At 41.3% G+C, this 21,451-nt stretch overlaps 1 protein-coding gene across 1 annotated transcript; it reads left to right on the top strand.

Annotated features, from left to right (window-relative positions):
- Nucleotides 1-2,550: 2,550 nt before the first annotated feature.
- Nucleotides 2,551-20,409, top strand: TBX19 (T-box transcription factor 19). Its single transcript, XM_032679373.1, has 10 exons — nucleotides 2,551-2,661; nucleotides 5,789-6,010; nucleotides 6,205-6,434; nucleotides 12,201-12,465; nucleotides 14,472-14,606; nucleotides 15,418-15,479; nucleotides 16,603-16,664; nucleotides 17,332-17,520; nucleotides 18,535-18,667; nucleotides 19,377-20,409. Exons 3-10 carry the CDS (start codon nucleotides 6,238-6,240, stop codon nucleotides 19,609-19,611), a joined length of 1,278 nt encoding a protein of 425 aa, XP_032535264.1. The 5' UTR covers nucleotides 2,551-2,661; nucleotides 5,789-6,010; nucleotides 6,205-6,237; the 3' UTR covers nucleotides 19,612-20,409.
- Nucleotides 20,410-21,451: the final 1,042 nt, after the last annotated feature.

Below are 21,451 nucleotides of genomic sequence, written 5' to 3'. Positions count from 1 at the left end.
AATCCTCTCTTTTCCTCACTTTTCAGAAAAAAGCTTCTGATGAATTAGAGATGGAATAGTATATCTAAGCTGCCAATCTTTGGGATTGATATTTTATCAAGTTAGCCTGGTTGAAACCCTTTTAAGTTTCTCTTGCATTCCCTCGTGGCATCTCTAAGAGAGGTTATTCTTGAGAATTTGTGCTTTAAAATCTCTGTAGGAAAAAGTGTGAAATAACACTGGCATAGTAAAAATGGTACCTTGAAAGTATTGTCTGGCCAACATGATTTCATTGCAGGTCTGAAGGGCTGTCAGTCCAAAAACTGGAGAAGGACTGATGAGAGCTGGAGAGGTCCTTTTATACAAGGGCATGTAGTGACAGGACAAGGGGGAATGGCTTCAAACTGAGAATAGGTTTAGATTAGATATTAGGAAGAAGTTCTTTACTGTGAGGGTGGTGAGACACTGGAAGATGTTACCCAGAGAAGGTGTGGATGCCCCATCCTGGAAGTGTTCAAGGCCAGGTTGGGTGGAGTTTGGAGCAACCTGGTCTGGGGAATGGTGGGGTTTGGAACTAGAGGATCTTTAGGGCCCCTTCCAACCCAAACCATTCCATGATGCAATATGTGGTGTGAAAATGAGTATTTTATCATGGGCATGTGCTTCTGTGGTTTCTGGTTGTGTGTAACAGTCTGTGTCAAGTTCACCACTTCTGAGAGAACCAAATGCTTCAACAGAGTTATACTTGGGACTTGTTAACTCTCACAGTTAACAAAAAGCTTTAAACTTACACATCCAAGTCATAAGTGCGTGTTTGATTTACCCAATAAACTTTGAGCTTATTACTTTTGTTGTGATGTTGTAAATAGAATTAAAAAGTTCATTTAGAATCTTTTATTTTTTTTATTATTTTCTGAAAAGAAAGATTGATCTGTAAAGCCTCCCCTGCTCTCTGGGCTGCAAATTAATCTCAGTTATAATCTCAGATATACAATGAGGTACTATTTGACCAAGCTGCCTGCCTCACTGCTAAGAACATACCCGGTGGAAGTTATTGAAACTGTCCCCTCACTGCCAACATTAATGAAAAAGCTAATCTTCTTTAAGTCTCTTCTAGCCTAGCAATCTCTTAAGGGGCTGGATCCGTGATTAAAAAACAGAAAGAAAGCAGCTGTCTTTTTATCCTTCCTTAATTATTCTGTGGTAGTTGATAGGTGTCGATTTCCTGGGAGTGTCATGGTGATGGAGGTTACATTTCCCTGTGTTGGGACTGAATGTTCAGAGGGGGGGTAGTTGAATGCTGCAGTGGGAGCTTTGGAGATGGAAAGAGTGAGTCTTGTTTTCTGCAATTTCATCTGATGATGAAGGGCTGCCTTTTATTTGGAAACATGCACCTAAAGGCCAAAAAACAGCTATCCAATGTCAAGGCAAGAAAGGCTCTTTAATTACCTTTTTTCTTGTTTGGTTTTTTTTTTTCCTTTCTTTCTGTGTACCTCACCAGCTGGTGACCAGGGGCATTTTAGAACAAGCTTAATTAGAAAGTCAAAAATAATCCCTTGCTTTTTCCTGCTGTAACTTGGTGAGTAAACTCCAATAAGTGTTGCAGGCTTGTTCTTTCACTGCTCTGCCCAGTCTTCATGGCTTCATTTAAAAATAGGAGTAACTAAATACTTATTAGTAAATTGAAGATGATTATGAGCGTTGTGCCTGCATTTTTAACTAGTTGTGACTGACTATGAGTCACAAAGTGTCTGATCCCTGCTTGGAAGTGCCCAGCTCTCTCAGCTTGGTTTCAAGGAAAGCTTACAACACTGCAGGTTTTTTAGGAGAATTTTCTGTTCCCTCTGATGTACCTACAGATTTGCTTGTCTAAACAGGAGATCAGTCTTCTGTCCTTGGGCCCTGCTCTGTCCCACTTGCACTGGCGTTGAGTGACAGTCACCAGAAACACCTACTGTGCTCCTCTGTAAGTGCAGCTACCTTTTCACAAATGTTAGAATCAGGAAGCTTTAACTTCCAGCCCAAGGAATAACCCACCTGACATCTGAGAATGGATTATTCTCAGTGCCTCAGCAATACCTACACCAGGGATATTAATCTGTTTGTGCTTCAGTTTCAGCACCTGTAGACTTGGAAAAATTAATCTTGCAAGAAAGCAGGAGAAAGAAGGGGTTTGGAAAGCATTCAAAGTTGTTATTTAGGTGAACAGAGGGAGGTAAGATTAGATTTACTTCTCCTAAAACAGGTAAATATTCAAAGTAGATTTCCACCCGTAATATTTTTGTAAAATGAAAAGCCAACAGTAAACAAATATCTTTGAGTATGAATCTATCTGGTTTCCCTTCTGCAGCCATCTTCCATGGCAGCTGTGTGACACAGAGACAATGTACAATTTCTACGAAGCCTGATTTGTGGAATGGAGTTCGTATTGGTCTGGATGTGTATTTTAAAGTAAAGTCTCAGACCGAGGTACATTCAGCTGATCATTTGCTTGCATGCATGCAAACTTGTTATTTCTTTGGCTATTTTTTTTGGTTGGAAAGATATGTCAGTGGTGAGCTGTGTCTTCTGGGTATGTTGCTACATACATCACAAATTGCTCTTAGGTTGAACTCTTACAGCTGAAACACTTATCCCTATGCTGAAAATAGTAATTGGGCTGTTCCCACTAACCAACCACGGGTAACTACTCTCATTTTGGAAAACGTTGTGGTTTCAGGCATCCTGAGCTGTGGTAACATAGTTACTAAAATTGAAACTATATGCAAGTCAGGTATTTTAAGTTATTAGATATGGGGGGGGGCGTTTCCTGTGGACACTAGACTTTCAAGTATCAGTCACCTTGTGTGAGTGATAACCGTAAGCACCCAACTGTTACCTACTTTTGGGATCTGAAAGTGCATTTTATTATTGTGGAGGATACAAGCTTTGGTGTGATACACCTAAGCAAGCACATTCGTGCTTCTCCCTTAGGAATGCTAGATGTAAAAAATCCAGTCTTATTGATGAAAAACTTGCTTCCCAACCCATTACTGGAATGGGTCCATTATCCATTCCTTCCATATACCCTTACTTCTCTACAGCTCAGTCCAAGGAGTGCTTTGGGCAAGCAGTGCACTCCGAGCAGGACATCCTTGTCTCTTGCTTTGCGGCGGTCTCCATTTCCAATCCATCTTTGCTGGGCTTATTCTTTACCTCTAGTGATTCACCACTGCCTGCTGGTGACAAGGTGTTTCACTTCCTCATTTGGAAACCCTTCCACCAACATCAACTGTTGTTGCTTTTGTGCATGCTTTCGGTTTCCTCTAAGCTCTAAGCACCTTGAGGAAGGTAGACTGGATGTGATTTTTTGGAGGCTCTAATCCAGTATCACTCCACTTGAAGCCCTGGGGGACAGATGGGCAGTCAGTACTTTTAAAAACCAGACTGCTTCCCTTTTTATTTGTTTATGGAAACAACTGTGTGTAATTATGGTTCTATGATTCCATGATTCTACTGAAATATTACTACTTTTATGAGCTATTGTCTCTTTACTTGCCTCAACTTTGAATCTCCTGATTTCTAAGCAACTGAGTCTAAAAAAAAGCTGTATGGAAATAGGACTTCAACCAAAAAAAAAAATCTCAAAATAGCATGTCTCTGTTTTAGAACTGACTGAAAAGCTGAAGATGTTGATTTGAAATTCATGGTACTTCAACAGCTTCAATTTCTGTGTTTAATTGCATTTATAATATAATAAAAATAAAAACTGTCTCACATCTTCTCCTATGCATTTGCTATGACATTGGATCCCATACAGGGAAAATTTGCAGTAGCAGCTTCTCTCTCCTCTTGAGTATTTGGAAAGGGAAACCCAAACATAAACATATTCCATGTTACACAAGCAAACTACCAGAGATGCAATTATTTTTCCAAATGCAAAGGGTCACACTTCCAGGTACCTAAATATCCTATAGACTTTAAAGTACATTATTTAGTTGTTCAGCAGTGAAAGTGGGCTGTTTATTAACTAGAACTTGCTACTTGACATCTGCTAGTGTAATTCTGAATGTGAGCTTGCTGATAGATTAAAATAATCTAGGTATTTTTGTTAGGAGTTGACAATTGAAAAAGGAAGAGAGGGAAGGGATTTTAGAGAGTGAAGTTTGGAGGCAGCATAGAATCATAGAATGGCTTGGGTTGGAAGGGACCTTAAAGATCATGTCGTTCCAAACCCTCTGCCATAGGCAGGGACACCTTCCACTAGACCAGGTTGCTCCAAGCCCCATCTAACCTGGCCTTGAACACTTCCAGGGATGGGGCAGCCACACCTTCTCTGGGTAACGTCTTCTAGTGCCTCACCACCCTCACAGTAAAGAATTTCTTTCTAATATCTAATCTAAACCTACTCTCAGTTTAAAGCCATTCCCCCTTGTCACATCACTACCTTGTCCTGTAAATAGTCTCTCCAGCTCTCATCAGCCCCTTTTAAGTAGTGGGAGGCTGCTATGAGGTCTCCCCAGAGCCTTCTCTTCTTCAGGCTGAACAACTCCAGTTCTCTCAGCCTGTCATCACAGGAGAGGTGCACCATCCCTCTAATCATGTTGGTGGCCCTCTTCTGGATTCGTTCTGGCAGGTCTAAGTCCTTACTGTGCTGGGAGCCCCAGAGCTGAATGCAGTACTCCAGGCAGGGTCTCACAAGAGTAGAATAGAGGAGAGAAAATACCTCAGACCTGCCTAGCTTGCATCTTCCAATGGTGGTGACATTTCTGGGAACTGAGGATTCTCTCCTAAAGCCTCCCATTCTGCAGAACATCACATTGCTGCACACCTGCAGCTGTGAAGTGTTGAGGATCTGCAAGCAGGATCCTTACTCCATGGAGGGCTTGAGGGATTAGTAGCAGGACTTGTTACCAAATAAGGTGCCATCAAGCTGTGGCCGTTGCTGTTTAGGTAGATAGTATCTCTCAGCTTTTTAACTGTGAGATCTGTTTGTTGAGCCTTGTCAAATGATGGATTTAAAGAGTCAGAAGCATAGAAGTTCAACATGGGCTGTTGAACCAAAAGAATGCAAAGTTCTCAATTAGTACACAAAAAGTATATTTCTCTAAAAATGTCCTCCAACGCTACATTTTCATAATCAAATCCCTGACTCTCTCATGTCCAACAGACCAGAAATTTCAGAGACACTATCAGAGATAGATGTATCAGGAGAAGTTAGGCACTCAGATGCCTTGCTATATGCCAAAGTCCAGTATTTACGGGTCACTGGCATTCACAGGGCCTCCACTTAATCCTCTTGAATGGAACTTAACCCAGGTGTCTCACATCCTTGGCTGAATGCTGAAGTTATTGGACTTCTCAGTAAAATGGTGGCTTCTTTGTGGGGAGTATGTGTTGTTGGATTAGGCTTGTCAGAGAAGGTCTCAGAGGGAATGCCTGTTTCAAGGATGCTGAGCAAGCCTTTGTATGAGATGGACCTTAAACGGGTCAGCAATGCCAGGCCTCAGGCAGTTAAGCTCACACCCAGCCCCAGAAGTGTGGAGTCTATCCCTGGAAATGCAACCAGAGGGGAAGTTCAGCACTTTTAAGGTGCAGCAGAGTTTTTTGAATGACAGTGGGACCAAAGGATGGACAAAATATGCATCAACAGTGTAATTTAGGGGTGCTACCTTCTCCTTGTGCATTGAAGCCTCAACGCAGAACGGTCTCTTACTATTACATTTTGATTTAGGAACGCAGAGGAATGAGGTTAATGCATTTATTCAACATGCCCTGTGAAAATATTTTAAGACTACCTTCTCTGTGTAACTATCTTGACTCTTACCAGCTCCTTCAGTCAGAGTCCGCACCAGCGTGAATGCAATTTCCATGCATTGTTTCAGTCTGGAAATGAAATAATTTTCATTAATGGAAACCTGGTTCTCAAGCAGAACAATTAGACCCACTTCAGGTTGAAAAAAGATAAAAGCATGCTAATTTGGATGGAGGACTCTTCTTTCAAGGCAGCCAATTGAGTCATCAGCCTGCCACCCACCTGACTGTCTGACAGGTAATTAGGAGATAGTCCTCTTTTTGTGTGGAGCGTGTGCGTAAACCTCCACACGCTGGTGTCACTGCCCATTGGGACTTCCAGAGGAAAGAGCTTGTCAGTGGCAAAAGAGTGAGGAGAGCATGTTTGTCAGTCGTTGCCCAATGAACTGACTTGGTTTTTTTTTATGTAGCTCATTATTTTTGTCTTTTCAGCAGCTACCTGAAGTTTCTGGCAGTAAAGTCGTCATGGCAGACCTGGGCTGCAAAAAACCCAGCGACTGCACCGTCTCCAGGCTGCTCAGTGTAGTGGAGAGTGAACTCCGGGCTGGGAGAGACAAAGGCGACCCCACTGAGAAACAGCTCCAGGTTGTCTTAGAGGATGCGACGCTCTGGCAGAGATTCAGAGAAGTCACTAATGAGATGATCGTGACCAAGAACGGCAGGTGAGTGATCTGTGAGCTGAGTGTAGGTGACAGCCAGGGGGGTTAAGTGCTATAATAATAAACTGTGCAGACTCGAAAGAACTGCAATGAGCACACAACAGTTTTTAGGGGACTGCATCCTCACAGTCCCCTAAAACCAGCATATGAACAAAATGGGGTGTCCCTGCTCCTCTTTGGTCACTGCCAGACCACTCCTGCCATCCATTATTCCTGCTTTGAAACATGCTGAAAAAATATATTGACTGACTAAAGGCTGCACAAAAAGGGAACTTTTGCAAGGGAATAGATGTACCTCTCAAAACCTTTGGAATGACTTCTTGTGCTAATAACCACCAGCCTTTATTAGCAAGTCCTTACCTGTAGACCTCAAATTACTGTACAGAAGCAGATTGGTGCTGTTATCCCAGCTGCAGTTTCCATCTCTCTGGCCTTGGATATTAACAGCTTTACATGCAGTCTGTACTAGAATAGGGTATAATAAAACTGTGTTCTATGTGGTACGTATGTATGCATGGTCCCACACTGGCATGGCTCCGTAGTTTTTGCTGGTGCCCTTAGAAACCAGTGCAGAATATTGGTTAACATACGTAGTTTTAGAAAGACAAAATATTGTGATGTTAATGGATAACATATCTTACTATTCGGGGAACATGGAAAGGCACAGGAAAAGAGTGCAAAACCTGTCAAGAAGGATACTCTTTCTGAACCAGGCACTGGCTTGAGGGAGGCTCTCCACAGAGGTTCTGCTCTGAATTGGGCTGACAGCAGATCTCTCAGGAGATCCACATACGAGAGAGGAATTAAGAGATGGAAATTTACTCATGTGGACTTTTATTGATTTTGCAGTCTTCATTTTAGCAGAATTTGTGGATGAAATTACTGTTGGCTGTAGCTTGACAAGGGACATAGGTGAAAGCAGTAAAAAGGAAAAATCTAGTCTGTCAGCTCAGCAGGGTTACTCTGGTAAGACAAGAGCTACCTGCCCAAAATACCAGCTCCTGGATAACAGTACCTGTTGCCATTCTGATTCCTCTTATAAACTACAGTGATAGAAATCTGCTGCTGAGGTTCTCCTTACACCGAGAAGCTGCTTTTGCTTCATTTAAATTGCTTTAAAAACTGCTGTTAGGCTACAGCAAACTTCTGAGTGGACTTACTCTTAGTATACGGTAGTTTAAACTGACTCCTTGGCAGCAGAAGTGACCAAAAATGAGGTAAGAAGGGTTTGCCTAAAATTCATTAAATTGGTGCAAAGAATTGCACCTTACCAAGAGGCTTTTTTCATTCTTTCCTCCCAGCTAATATAAATCATGACTGCATTGTGATATTAGTTCCCTCTAAAATGTCAGGGTGAACATGTGTTGTTACTTTTTATTTCATTGTGTAAGCTGCCTTATTTTTGTTATTCTTACTTATACATGCCTTATCAGCTTGATTCTACTTTTTCTAAAACCCGTGACATCTCTAGTAATGTCAGTGGAGGCAGGAATAGGCTCTTTATGATCAAAATAACAAACTACAGAAGTTTGTTACACAGTCATCTGCATAAATCCTTTTACCAAAGTTACTGTAGCATCAGGGACAATGAGAAAGGATCTCTTGTGTTTCTGAAAGTATCTTTCATAAAAATCATATTATTGCACCAAAAAAAAAAAAAAAGAAAAAAGAAAATACAGACTGTGGCCTGCAACAAAGATCTCTGAACAAGTCCAGGCTATTCAAAAAGAAGACAAACTTGAGACAGTTTCCTATGAGTGCTGAGTTTTTTTCAGGTTCAGAATTCTTGTCTCCAGAGGGATTCTCAGTAGAAAAAATATTGACCTTATGCTGCTGCTGCTTCAATCAGTATAACTAACTCAATCATTCTTGCTGAAGGGTATACAAATGCTTTTGAAAACTGTGTTCCTTTATGAAAGAGAAGAGCTGGTCTGAACTTACTGTGTGTGAAAACTAAAACAGTTGGTACGGACATGTTGTTAGCAAAACCCAGAAATTAAACCGAAACCTGATCCAGGAGCATCCCAGAGAATGAAAGTCTAATTGACTAGTGATCCTCAGGCATCAAATTCTAGCATGCACAGTTCTATCTGCTCTTATTGCATCATCTCTAATTGGTACCAAAGGTCCCAAAATGCCACAGTTAGATGAACCATCTTCAGTGTTAGTACATAGATTTGTCTCCGTGGCTGTATTATAATTCATTATAATAATCACCTACCCTAGCAATATGTCTAGGTACACGGGGAAGATAGATACATTCTGACCAGGATAGACATCCCTAAAATTAAACCACGTGGTTTATCACAAAATACATCCCAATGGTTGCAGCTGATACGGTGGGAAACCATCTCCTATTTTACTCAGATTTGTTGTATCCAACTGACACTTCAATATCAAATGCTCTGTTTTCTGATTGACTAGGTTTTCTGTCTCAGTGGTTATACCATATTAGGTATGCAGCATCCTGAGACTTTGCAATCCCCATTATTGCCTGGAGGCAGGAAGGCACTGATCTCCTCTGATGGGAACAATCCACAGGGGATCAGTGAAGGCAAATGTGAGTAGGGGGAAAGAAGGCCTTTGCAGGCTTAAATGCTAAAGCAGCTTTACTGGTTCCTGCACATTCAAGTTTGGTATCAAACATCTTCCCACTCAAGTTCTGCACTGTGGAGTAATGGTAGCAGATCTGCTCTAAATAAGTTCAAGAGGCTGAAGTTCGCATTTGTTGCAGTAATGGGGGTCACATGTGCACCTACTTGATCATTGAAACAAACATTCTGACTGAAACAAATTTGGAGAAATCACCATTTGCCAGGCTAAAAGACAGATATTAGCAGTAAAGCCACTTTAATCAGCTGAACAAGTTCTCCACGGTAAGTTCTCCATCATTAAAATCTGTACAGTCAAGACATGCTGGTCCAAGCAAGGCAGGCATTAATTGTGAGGAAGCTGGTTAACACAGGGAAATGCTATAATCTTGGTGCTGTAGGAGGTTAGAGTTGATGATGACTGTATTCTCTTCTAGCATTGGTCTATAGGTCCTTTGGGGATAAACTCGAGCCTCTCAAATAGAAAGGCAGAGAAGCCTGCATTGTGGGAAGAAGAATTAACAACCTGTATGTAAGAGAAATAGCCCTGAGAAATGTAGTGAAATTAAATTTTCATGTGATTTATTTTCCCCTCTAATTCAATTTCATCTATATATCTAAATGTGTTACTTTGAAGACCAACTGTAGAAGGTCTAAGGGATGGAGGGAGCAATGCATCCATACTTTTTATCACATCAATTGGGTGGCTGGTACATCCTGGTCAGAAAGATACACATAGCATATAAATCCTCTAACTGGAGAGGGACTTTTCAGATGGCAATGGAGTGATACAACAACGGGTAACTGCCTTAAACTGAATGAGAGCAGATTTAGGTTAGATATTAGGAAGAAATTCTTTACTGAGGGCAGTGAGGCACTGGAGCAGGTTGTCCAGAGAAGTTGTGGGTCTCCCATCCCTTATGTGTTCAAGGCCAGATTGGATGGGGCTTGTAGCACCTGGTCTAGTAGAAGGTGTCCCTGCCCATGGCAGGGGTTTGGAACTGCATGATCTTTAAGGCCCCTTCCAACCCAAACCATTCTATGTTTCTATAATTATTCTATGATATCTTCCTCAGTGTTGCACTGACCCTACATCACCAATTATTAATATTAGATGAAAAATCTCAAATTTCTGAAATCCTGTCTTTTCCTGACAGCAGAAGGTGCTGAATGTATACAGCAAGAACTATATAAAGGTATCCAGAAAGGTAGGTGGTGAGTGGGATGTCATGGGAGAATGATTGTTAGCAATCTGTATTTGGGTGTCACAAAAGAGTATGGCTGCAGGGGCAAAGACTTTCAGTGTCCCTCAAAAGAGCCTGGAGTTTCAGCTCCTTTATGTATGTTGGATGTCTTGCACCACACCCTAACTAAGCCTAGAGAGCTACCTTAGCCCCATGGCCACAGACCTCAGGCCATTGCTGTGTTTTTTTTTGGTGTAACCAGTCTCCCTGCACCCATAGAGAAAAGGAGGTCAAAGATTCATTGGCCTGCCCATAAAAATGTGTCATGGAAAAATGCCAGTTGCTGGGAGAGGTCAGTGTAGAGGTGTCTGGGGCAGGAAGGCCTGTGACTCACGTGAGAAGAATGTTGGAGGTGATACATAACAGCAATTACATATGTTCCCTGACAAGCTAAGAATAGGATACCTCTGTTGGGAGACTCCTCTGTTCTTCTGACCACAAATTATTCCCAGTTCCTGAAACTGTTGGAATTTACTAACTCTTTTGCTGCAGACTTTCGGGCACAGAGGTGTCAATTCAAAGCTGTGCGGCATCAGTCACAAGCACTGGGACAGGCAGAACACTGCTGGAAGTCAAGCTGTGAGCTCCTGCAAATCTATTTTACAAAAGAAAAAAAGAATAGTTAAAAGGGGATTGAGGAAAGGTGGCATGAACCTTTAAGCACAAAAGGAGCATTTTCCTCCAACTAAGCACAGGTAGGATTTTAGTTTTAAATGCACAAGATCGTGGAAGGCTGGATAGATGTTTAGAGCTTAGGAAGGGACAACCATGCATGTAAGATGGAACTAAAAGCAAAAGAACCTGATCAAGCAGATGAGGTCAAGGAATATGAAAGTATGGGACCAAATTACTGGAAGAACTGCCAAGTGCAAGGTACAACAGCAAGAATTTTAACCAGAACTTCTCAAACTGGATAATTATATGATTGTAATGGGACAGTATGTGAATAGTTGCACTTAAGAAAAGGAGAAAAAAAGTTTCAGCTAACTACAAACTTTTTAATATATCCCTATATTAAGAGTTTAGGATGTACTTTGGATGAAAGAGTAATGAAATATGCAGAAAACAATGGAAAATTATATAAAAAGGCATTTTATTAAATTTAAGTCATGCCATACCAACATGACACAACCCTGATAATGTAAAGAAAATTTTTTGGACAAGGAAAATGTAGCAGATTAGGGCATTTAGAATAGTGCTACCTGGAAATCACTACTCAAGTGGGAGATGTTGGGTAGAACAACACAAGAACCATGGGAACTGACAGAGGGAACTGACTGACTTTGCTCACAGAATTCTAGAATATGACCCTCCTTTCAGAGGAAGAAAGAAAACTTTTTTTGTATAGAGTAATGTGGTCAATAAATCTAACTGGTGTCCGTTGAATACCTCATTAGTATTATGTCCTGATTGCTGGAGAGTGCAGGATGATTTCAGAGAATATATCCAGAGTCAGTCAAAGTGGGACTTGGCCACTGGACAGAACATGGTAGAGTGTAACAAGGTCAATCTAAACACCGAAGTGCACTTTTTAATAGGATTCTGCAGTGAAGCTGTGGTTCAGATCCACCTTCTCAGTCATTTTCAGCTCTGTTTAAAGCTGTTTGTTCTTTCTGGTTCCACATGTATTTACCATGTCCAAATCCCATGGATTCTGATGATCCTATACACAGCTCATTATGTTCATAATTCTTGGCATGATCAAGACTTTAGTGCCCTGCTTTAAGATAACATGAGTTTTTTTCCAAATGATTGAACTAAAATAAGATAAAATATTAACCTTTAAGAAACTTCTTCAGCTGGATAGAAGGAGGGAGTGAGGAAGGATATTTTTTGCACTCAACTATTCTGTGAGCATCTGGACACAAACATACTGAGGAGAGTCTTCAAAACCATTTTCCAGTGATGTCTCCCTTTCTTGTTTCCTCGGCCAGGCGGATGTTCCCCGTTTTGAAGATCAGCGTGTCAGGCTTGGACCCAAATGCCATGTATTCCTTCCTGCTGGACTTCGCTCCGACTGATGGCCACCGATGGAAGTACATCAATGGAGAATGGGTGCCAGCTGGGAAACCAGAGCCACCAAACCACAGCTGCGTCTACATCCACCCCGACTCTCCCAACTTTGGGGCCCACTGGATGAAAGCTGCCATTTCCTTCAGCAAAGTCAAACTTACCAACAAGCTCAATGGGAGTGGGCAGGTATGGCCTGATGTTTCCACATACACCTCCTGGCTTCAATTGCAAGCACCTACCAATCAAGAAATATCAAGGGTGCATTTATGTAATTATAGAAGCCCTTACAGGCCTCTTCACCCACAGATGCCAATTATTCTCTGGAGGCCAAATGTAAACAGGGATAAACAGGCCTTAATTGGCACTTTCAGATTTTAATGGACTTCTTGATGTTAAGAGAGACAGAGTGCTGTGGTTTACTTAATCATCAGGGAGCTTTTCAGAGTTGGTCTTGTGTGCTGGGGATTTTTACATAGGACTTCAGAGAAAGAGGGGAAAAATGGCCACGGGTATTAGGTTTTTGTTGTGTTCCCCAATGCTGTTTGGTGTAAGTGGAATGTTGGCAGGAGTCAGATAGCAGAATAAAAGGCTGCTCCTAAATGAAATAATTGCTATGTCTGCTTCTGCATCATGATAATTATCAATATTCTATTGAATCAGCTTTGGCCTTTGGAAAGAAACCACATGTACCAGAAATAAGTGACTTTCTCTTTGAACCCCTTAAAAATGCAAACAGGGAAATTAGTTTTATTTCATATTTTATTTTTGATGATGCATCTAAAGGCAAAATGTTACACAAGACCTTTTGTTTGCTCATTTGTTTAGTACAAAACTCCTACAGTGGATGATACTTGTCAGCCCAGAATCAATTTTTTTCCACGTAAATGTTATACATTTTCTATTTGTTATTTTCATTAGTTTGTGAGGTACTTCCATAAGCCTAGTACCCTAATCAGGTAGGAAATTATCTCAATTTTTACAAACTGGAGAACAGGAAGATGATCTGACTTTTCATAAGTCATACATGGAACCAGCACACAAGAATGACTACAGCATAGAACAGGATCTGAGCTTGCAAATGCTTTTCTTGCATCCAGGATCTCAGAAAAAATATGCATGGGAGGAAAAAAAAGCTACAGGAAACTTGGAGGGTTGAAGAGACCCTGGGAAAAAAGTACAGGGGAACATGGTATGTATATATGATGAAGTGGAAAGGAACACAGTAGAAAGCAGGGGAGGAAAAGCCATATGAGAAACAGAGCCCAGACAACAATCACCAAATAACAAATGACTGAAGGTTCCCTTGTTTTCTTTTGAAATCTTGACAACAGTGTTAAGGTAAACCATGTCCTCGCTCTGTGCTTCAGCTTCCCATTATATGATAGTATTAGAAAGTAGTAGCTGACTAGCGGTGCTTTATGCTAATAGCTGTGTTCTTTCTTATATATATGTATGTATGTATGTATGTATGTATGTATCTATGCATACATCACTTTGCAAAGTATAGATTTAACAAAAAAAATCTTTTTCTTGAAGTAGAGATAATAAAACAATTTAATTTAATAGCCCAGAATCAATGCTATTCATAGCTTTTAATGCCTGGTTAGAGAGATCTGCCAAGATTTGTTTAGATACACTTCATCTTGCCCAGAGAGGTGACTACGTGACTCCCTCAGCTCCCTCCTGGCCCCAGTTTCTGTGATGGTGATTCTCTGAGTGTTTCAGATTGTAGAAGCAGGACAGGGAGTGCCCCGATCTGTTTCAGCAGCCTCTACTGCAGTGGAAGCCCAATGGTTTGAGGGCCATAGCTGCTGATACAAATATACACTAATGCTGCTGTATAAAAAGCTTTAAATACAAGTCCAGTGAAGTCTCATTCTGTTCAGCCCTGGGGTTTTCATAAGGGAAGGGAAGTGGTCACAGCACCAAGCCTATCTGAGTTCAAGAAGCATTTAGATGATACTCTCTGGCACATAGTGTGACTCCTGGGGATGGTCCTATGCAGGGATCCCTATGGGTCCCTTCCAACTCCGCTTATTCTGTGATTCTGAGAAGACGGTACCTGTCCTTCTGTTTCAGTAACCACTGACGGGGAGGTTTAACAGTGACGTTTGGTCTATTATCAAGCCAGAGCAAAAGAGCAGCTGTGAGATACCAGAGTGGTGTCTTTCTCTCTGTTTTGCTTTCTGCAGATAATGTTGAACTCCCTGCATAAATATGAGCCCCAGGTACACATAGTTCGCGTGGGAGGCCCCCACCGGATGGTGATGAACTGCTCCTTCCCCGAGACGCAGTTCATAGCTGTGACTGCCTATCAAAATGAAGAGGTGGGTGGATGCCACACTGTGCTCTTGGTCACCATTGATGAGATATATTAAAAGGTTATTATCTACAAGACTAGCTTGCTTTCTTCTTGTTTCCCCATCAGTCCCATGCAGTGTAATGTTCCATCCAGTCTAATACTCTGTCATCTCTCTGCAGTAGAACATTGACTAATCTAGAGTCTGGCTTCGGTACTAAGCCAGGCTTAGCTTAATATCCTACCACAGCTGTTCCAGACTGGTCCATCTGTCCTGGCATCCCAATCCTTTACTGGAAAAAAACAAAGAGCCCTACAGCCCTACAGTCAAGTCCAATATCTTTCTCCAGCAGTAACTGATATTTATAATGATAACCCTGTCTCTCCCTGCTCCTTATAATACATAAAATTGTGTAACAGCACAATATTTCATGGAAAAATTTCTTCCCAATCCTGAAAATGTAATTGATGTATCCTTTGGACTGTGAGAATTGCTAACTCCCATGTCACATCTGTTAGCTAGTACTGCTGCAGATTTTATTCATACTTGATGGGAATTCAGTGTTTAAACCCTTTAAATGGTCCACCATCCCACAGGATTTGCCAGACTAGCTCATGCCAGGCTGCCCCAACTGATGTTCTGCCTGTGGCACTGATCAGTACATAGCATTCTGCAACGAGCAAAACTGTCTCCTAACTAGCCCTGGAAAACATAAAGTGTGGAGGTATATTTTAGGCTAACCCGGAAAGTTTCACTTAAGATTACTCTGGAAGATGTTTTGTAAAGTTTCTATTCCAAATTGCCTTCACTAACATGCTTTGTTTTCTATAAACTCAAGATAACAGCTCTCAAAATCAAGTATAATCCCTTTGCCAAAGCATTCCTGGATGCAAAGGAAAGGTGAGTTAATCTTTTTTTGCTCTGTAGCTCTTTTGTTTTTTTATCAGTAGCACTTTGCTGCTGATATGGTTAAAGCCGTGGCATCACAATATGAAAGAAAAAATGACATAATTGAATCTTGTTTCTGCTGTTTTAAATCCAGAGTTTCTCCACTGATATTAGCGGGGAGAATCTCTGTATAATTATTACGATAGTGTCTGAAATGGGTGAATATCCTGTTGAGGATTCTAGGACTTAGCACTGTCTGCACGGGAAGTCTTGAGATGAGATGGTGTGAACTTCCCCAGTAGTGTTATACTTGGCATATGTTCACTAAATTGTACTTGCACTCCAGCAAATCCTGTAATTTGATAGGTCAGGGAGAATAAAAGTTAACTGCAGATGTCAAAAAGCATAACTGAAATGAAATTGCACTGTAACTGTAATGTAAGTACACTACTGCTATTAAAACTGTGCGATAACGTATGGTGTGTTCATTAAAAGTAACGCGTAGGTGCGAAGATGTGGGTATGTAAGATGTCAGAGATGCTTCCATTGGAAACAAATTGTGGTTTATCTTTTGAAATTTTGCTTGCATCGTCTGTTTTACTGCAGAGAGGCACACAAATGATGCATTCCAGCCCATAGTTGCTAACAGATTTTGTTTAGACCTGCTGTGTCTTTTGACATGTGAAGTGTCCCACGTGCCTGAATGAGAATCTGTATTTCCTTTCATTCCTCTCATCACTTAAGAAGCTGTTGTGTCTCAGCATCAGGGTTTGCAGTTGCAGAAGTGGGAATGCTGCCTTCAGCTTGCCTGGCTGAGTAGGAGGCAAAGCCCTGCCTTGGTCTAGGGAGGAGGCCTGCAAGGAGGAATGGTGCCCACAGGTAGATTTAGAACTCCAGGTTCAGCCCCCAGATATGGCACAAACTTACAAACATTTTTGTGTATGTCGTGAAATGTAAGTTCTTGTTTCCTTTATAGCAGAATGTGGAAAGGCCTACTGCTGCCTAGCAAGTAGTTAAGGAAGAGGGATTTCCCCCTCTTTTTAACTCACTTCTCCAATTTTTAGTGAATAGTTCTGTTTACAACTTTTGTAATTTTTCAATGAGAAGTTTTACCACTAAGTATTTTGCTTTTCAGAAACCATTCTAAGGATGCTCCAGAGACAGTCTCTGAAGGTCAACATATGACATATTCTCACAGTAAGGTTTTTATTCATGTCAGCTGGAAGTTTTGTGTGGTATGATGGGTGCTGGCAACCTGCGACTTACTTAACTGGCTCATAACTGGCTCAGTCATTTACTGAGTACTGAATTTTGTTCACAGAAAGAGACCCTTTCAAAAAAAAAAAAAAAAGAAGATTGAAGAAACCTCACAGTAGGAAATAATGTGAAAGGTTCTGCAGAGGGATCATTTTCCTTGTGATCCAGTTTTTCAATATTAAAAGGAATCTAGAATCAACATTTTTACTTTCTTACCCCCTTTTTTTATTTTGTATTTGTAACTGTCAATATTTCTGCCACCTATAAAATTATCTTTCATTGGTAAACAGGTAAAAATGGGGGGAGCAGAGTTTTTGTTTGTTTTAATGATAGTTTTTCTTTCATTTGTTCTTCGGTGTTCGTGACATGTTCTGGTAGTTGCTTTCAGGTCTTATTTTTAGGGTTAGTGGTTTGGGGCTTTTGGGGCATTTTGTTTTTTGGGGGGCATTTTGATTTTTTTGGTCAGTTGTCCTGAAAACCAGTGTCTTGGACTCACCTGGTATTTCTGAGGCACGGGTGGTTCTGCAAGAAGGCCGGTTACTTTCTTAATTGTACTGCAGCATTTTTGTGCATTAATAATAGTTTTCTTCTCTCTTTCCCCTCAAAGTGGGTGGCTGGTTGATTTCCAACCCAGATGCAATGTGTGCACCGGGAAGCTCTAATTATCAGTACAGTGGGCCTCTACCTCTCCCAGCTCCACACACTCCCCACAGCTGTGAGAGGTATTCAGCACTGCGGGGCCATCGGGGTGCTCCATACCCACCTCCCTACATGCAGAGAAGTCATTCACCTACAGGTACTGCTATAAAACATTGCTTTGTTTCCTCTGCCTGCCTGCCCCTTGCTCTAGGTTAGCACAAGCATTGAGACAAGCATAAGCTGAGGCTAGGAAAGAGCATGGTGAGTGTCTGTAATGATCTGGACTGAACCCTTCATGCACTGAGTATGTTTAAGGCAGCAAAACAAGAGGTACAAAGAGCTGGGTGCACTGTAACTGTTAATTATAAATGAGAGTGTATGACCTTGCTTTAAGTGTAGCTCCCAATTATACAAAAAGAGCACTGCATGTCTTCTTTCAGTGTCATGCCATGATGCAGTTGAACTCTCAAGTCAAAACAGCTTTCAAGAACATGGTAGGAGCTGATGTGAGATGAAAGCATCTGGGTATTGGCAGAACATCTTTTGAATCCCTTTCACTTTCTAGATCTGGGCCCTGACTTTCAGAAATTGGTTCTACTTTGATCAGAAAAAGTTGGTCAGAAAGAAGAGTAAGGATAAAGTAATCTGCTTGCTGATTATAATTTATCAAGAATTCCTGTTTAATGGAAATATTTATCATAGAATCATAGAATTGTTTGACTTGAAAGGGACCTTAAAGATCATCTTGTTCCAACCCATCTCCCATGGGCTGGGGCACTTTCCAGTAGACCAGGTTGTTCCAAGCCCCATCTAACCTGGCCTACATCAAGAGATGGGGCAATATTTATAAAACTTGATTAAGTATTTAACCTCGAATTATAAGGAAATCTGTATCAAAACATTGCCAGATATATGTCAATTATCAATGAAAAACTATTATTCAGGCTTGCAAAAATGCATATCGTATGTCTGTCATGTTGTACCTTCTCAGATATCAAACCTGGAATTACAATGGCACCTTGCTACTCTCCAAATGAACATGGGAATTTTGTCTTTCTACCTATGGTTGGGAACCTCATGATCAGATTGCTGCCTCAGGCCTGCCCATATTCTGTTGCCTTAAGACAATGTTTCTGAGGATTTGTTTGTTGCTTTTTTTTTTCCTCCCCAGTTAATTTGTTGGAGACTTCCAGCAACAATCTTCAGGTATTCTCAGGACATGACAGCTGGACTTTGCCATCCTCCCCACATGCTAATTTACTCTCAGTGCCACACACGAAGGGAGGTGCCAGCCCTGGACCCAGGTAAGATTACAGGAAAATTCTGGTATGAGGAGCACTGAGGCTTTTATGACTGCCCTAGTGATTCACACTTTGTCCCAAGCTTTAATTGGTGTCCGGGATTTTAAACGTGTCCTAAGTGCCAAAATCAAGATTCCTGGACAGATCTTTCTGACAAGCTAGTTATCTCCTGCTCTGAAATCAATGGGAGCTTAATTTTTCCCCAGCATTGCTGAAAACCAGGATATTGGAACAGCCACGGAGAACTCTGGTATCTACAGTCTGTGATCATTGTAAAGCTAAATTACTTTTCTCCATTTATTCCTCACTGTTCTCCTGCATGAAATGAGGAACCTATCTAGGAGTGGATGGAATTTAGACCTTGAGAGTCAATTAATTATCAGATATTGTCCCTTCTTTTCCCCAAATGAATGCACACATTTCTTCTCTAACTTAGGTGCCAGGAAAATCAGCTGCAATTCTCAAAACTTTATAAGCATTCACAACAAAGATCTTTAAGTTTTGAAACCTCATATCTATATTTCTGTGTATTTCTTTCCATGCCTTTGTCCAAGGTCATCAGGTGTGATGGTGGCTGGTGATTTTTCACTTAAGATCTGCAGGGCTGATCTAGTTTAGTAGCTCAATTTGCAATTGGCTTTATCGTGGCAAGTCTTATGGAGGGGAAAATGCTTTGAAATAAGTCCTTCAATTTGTACTGCTTTTTTTCCAGCCACTACCCCTGCCTGTGGACAGTGAGCAACAGTGCTGTAAATGTTGCCAACCCAGGAAGCGAGGTAAACAGCAGCCCTTCAAGCATGTTTCTAAGGGGTAATGTCCCCTTACCAGCTTCATCATCAGTCCAAATCCCTCTGCAGGGAATGGTGTCTGGCAGCATGGAAACACAAGGGGAAAGCAGTCTAGCCAGACTGGCCGACTCTGCGTGGACATCCTTACACTCCTTTTAATGGACAGGCAGGTCAGGAGGGAAGCTCAGCCAAACAAGACTGACACAAATGGCAAACGATCCCCTAGAATTGCAGCACAGAGCAGAAGGTATGCAGAAAAATGACTTCATCAAACATCACTTTCCATAATGTATCTCTTGTGTGCCAGTGAAGCCAAAATGCAAAGGCAGGAAATGTTCTGAGAACCTGCTTATTACTGTAACCTTTATGCATCATTCAGAATGATGTCCAGAAAGAATCTTTTTAGTCAGTGTTGCTTCTATACCACATTAAAAATGGTCAGAGACATGGGACTGAGTGAAGCAGACATGGCAGCTGGATATTTGCATGTCATTTTAGAAGCCTTTTCTGTAACTAATAGTCAAGTCCAGTGGAAATTGTGATCAAGTTCACAACTGGTTATTTGAGGGGACATTGCTGCTTTAAAGGCTTTCTGAATCTCTTATGTGAAGGTTTTTTCACAATACCTGAGATTAAACCCTTCAAGGGATGAAATTAGTCTAATATCCTTGTGCCACCTGCATACATTGTGCTCTGTCCCCTTCCCTTCTCCAGCTCTTGTTTGCTGTTTGTGTTCCGTAGGGATAGTGCACACACTCAAGCTGAGAAAATGGCTGCATTGTAGCAGCAGGGCTAAGGGCAGCTAGTTTAGCATTTAGAATCTGGTGTCATAGTCTTTGAAATGGAAAGTTCCAGTGTTTCCAATATGTGCTATTTTTGAAAGGGTGGAGGGGAAAAGAATTATAGAAAAAAATATTCTGCTTGCATTTCCACTTTGCTTCAGATATGGAGTACAAATAAAATATGAATAAACGGTGTATTATCTTCTCAGTGCCTCTCCAAGTTTTAAACACACATACAGTCTTTTTCACCTAACAAACTCTGAACTATTTAAAGCAGCTCTACTTGAAGCAAGTTGATGAAACAGGAATTTTCTATTCCTTGTCCAGTGCCTGGCTGTATGCTCTTGGGCATGGTATTTCATGTCTTTGCACCTGTTTCCCCTCTCACCTTTTGTCTGCTTCAGCTTCCTTTTTCAGGCTTTTCCTATCCCGTATGAGTGTACAACACATAGCATCGTGGAGGCCTAATCCTGTCTGGGATTTCTAACCACTACTGTGATGCACATAACAGTAGTCATCCCCCAATCTTCCTTATCCTTTCATGTATCTCCTCAGGCAAGCCCTATCAGCTTCTCAGAGAAGAGTGCTGTTGTTTGATCTCTTGAAAAGAAAAAATTGCAAGCTAACTCATGTAGATATTTCTTTGTATAATGAAATGCCCAGCAGCAATTCAGTTCTGTTTACAGCCATGAGCACTGATAAGGGACAATCCTCAGCACGGGCATAGAAGAGGATTCTCCAAAACTCGTGAGCTGGTGTTTCTGCTCTGCTAGATGCAGCAATATACCCTTTGTGAACACTCATTTATTACATACAGGCTCTGGGAGCAGCATTTTATTTTGGTAGACATTAGAGGCAGCAGCAAAATGAGCCTTTTCATTCAGGTCATCAAATGTGCATCTCTCTGGTGAACTCAGCAAGCTCGTGAACTCGTATTCTATTACCTGGCCCTGAACCACGTTTTCATGACTTCCCCATCTGGCTTTTCAGATTCACTGCAGTATACACTTGGTAACACTGTTAGTTTTAGCTGACTTGTGCTGCTATCCCCTAAAATCAAAGTAATGAAATTACTTTGGTCGTGCATTTTTATTCATACAGGCATTGGTCAAACAGGAGCTAACAGAGTGCAAAAAGCTCTCTGTCCTGCTATCAGTCTAATCCTTTTCAGTTATGACTATAAATCTGTCTTCCCATATTCTGACAAATGCCTGGTG

The sequence above is a fragment of the Chiroxiphia lanceolata genome, chromosome 2 (genome assembly GCF_009829145.1).
Source record: "Chiroxiphia lanceolata isolate bChiLan1 chromosome 2, bChiLan1.pri, whole genome shotgun sequence".
Classification (NCBI taxonomy): domain Eukaryota; kingdom Metazoa; phylum Chordata; class Aves; order Passeriformes; family Pipridae; genus Chiroxiphia; species Chiroxiphia lanceolata.
Note: the sequence above shows the minus strand (reverse complement) of the source record. Positions and strands in the feature narration are given on the sequence as shown.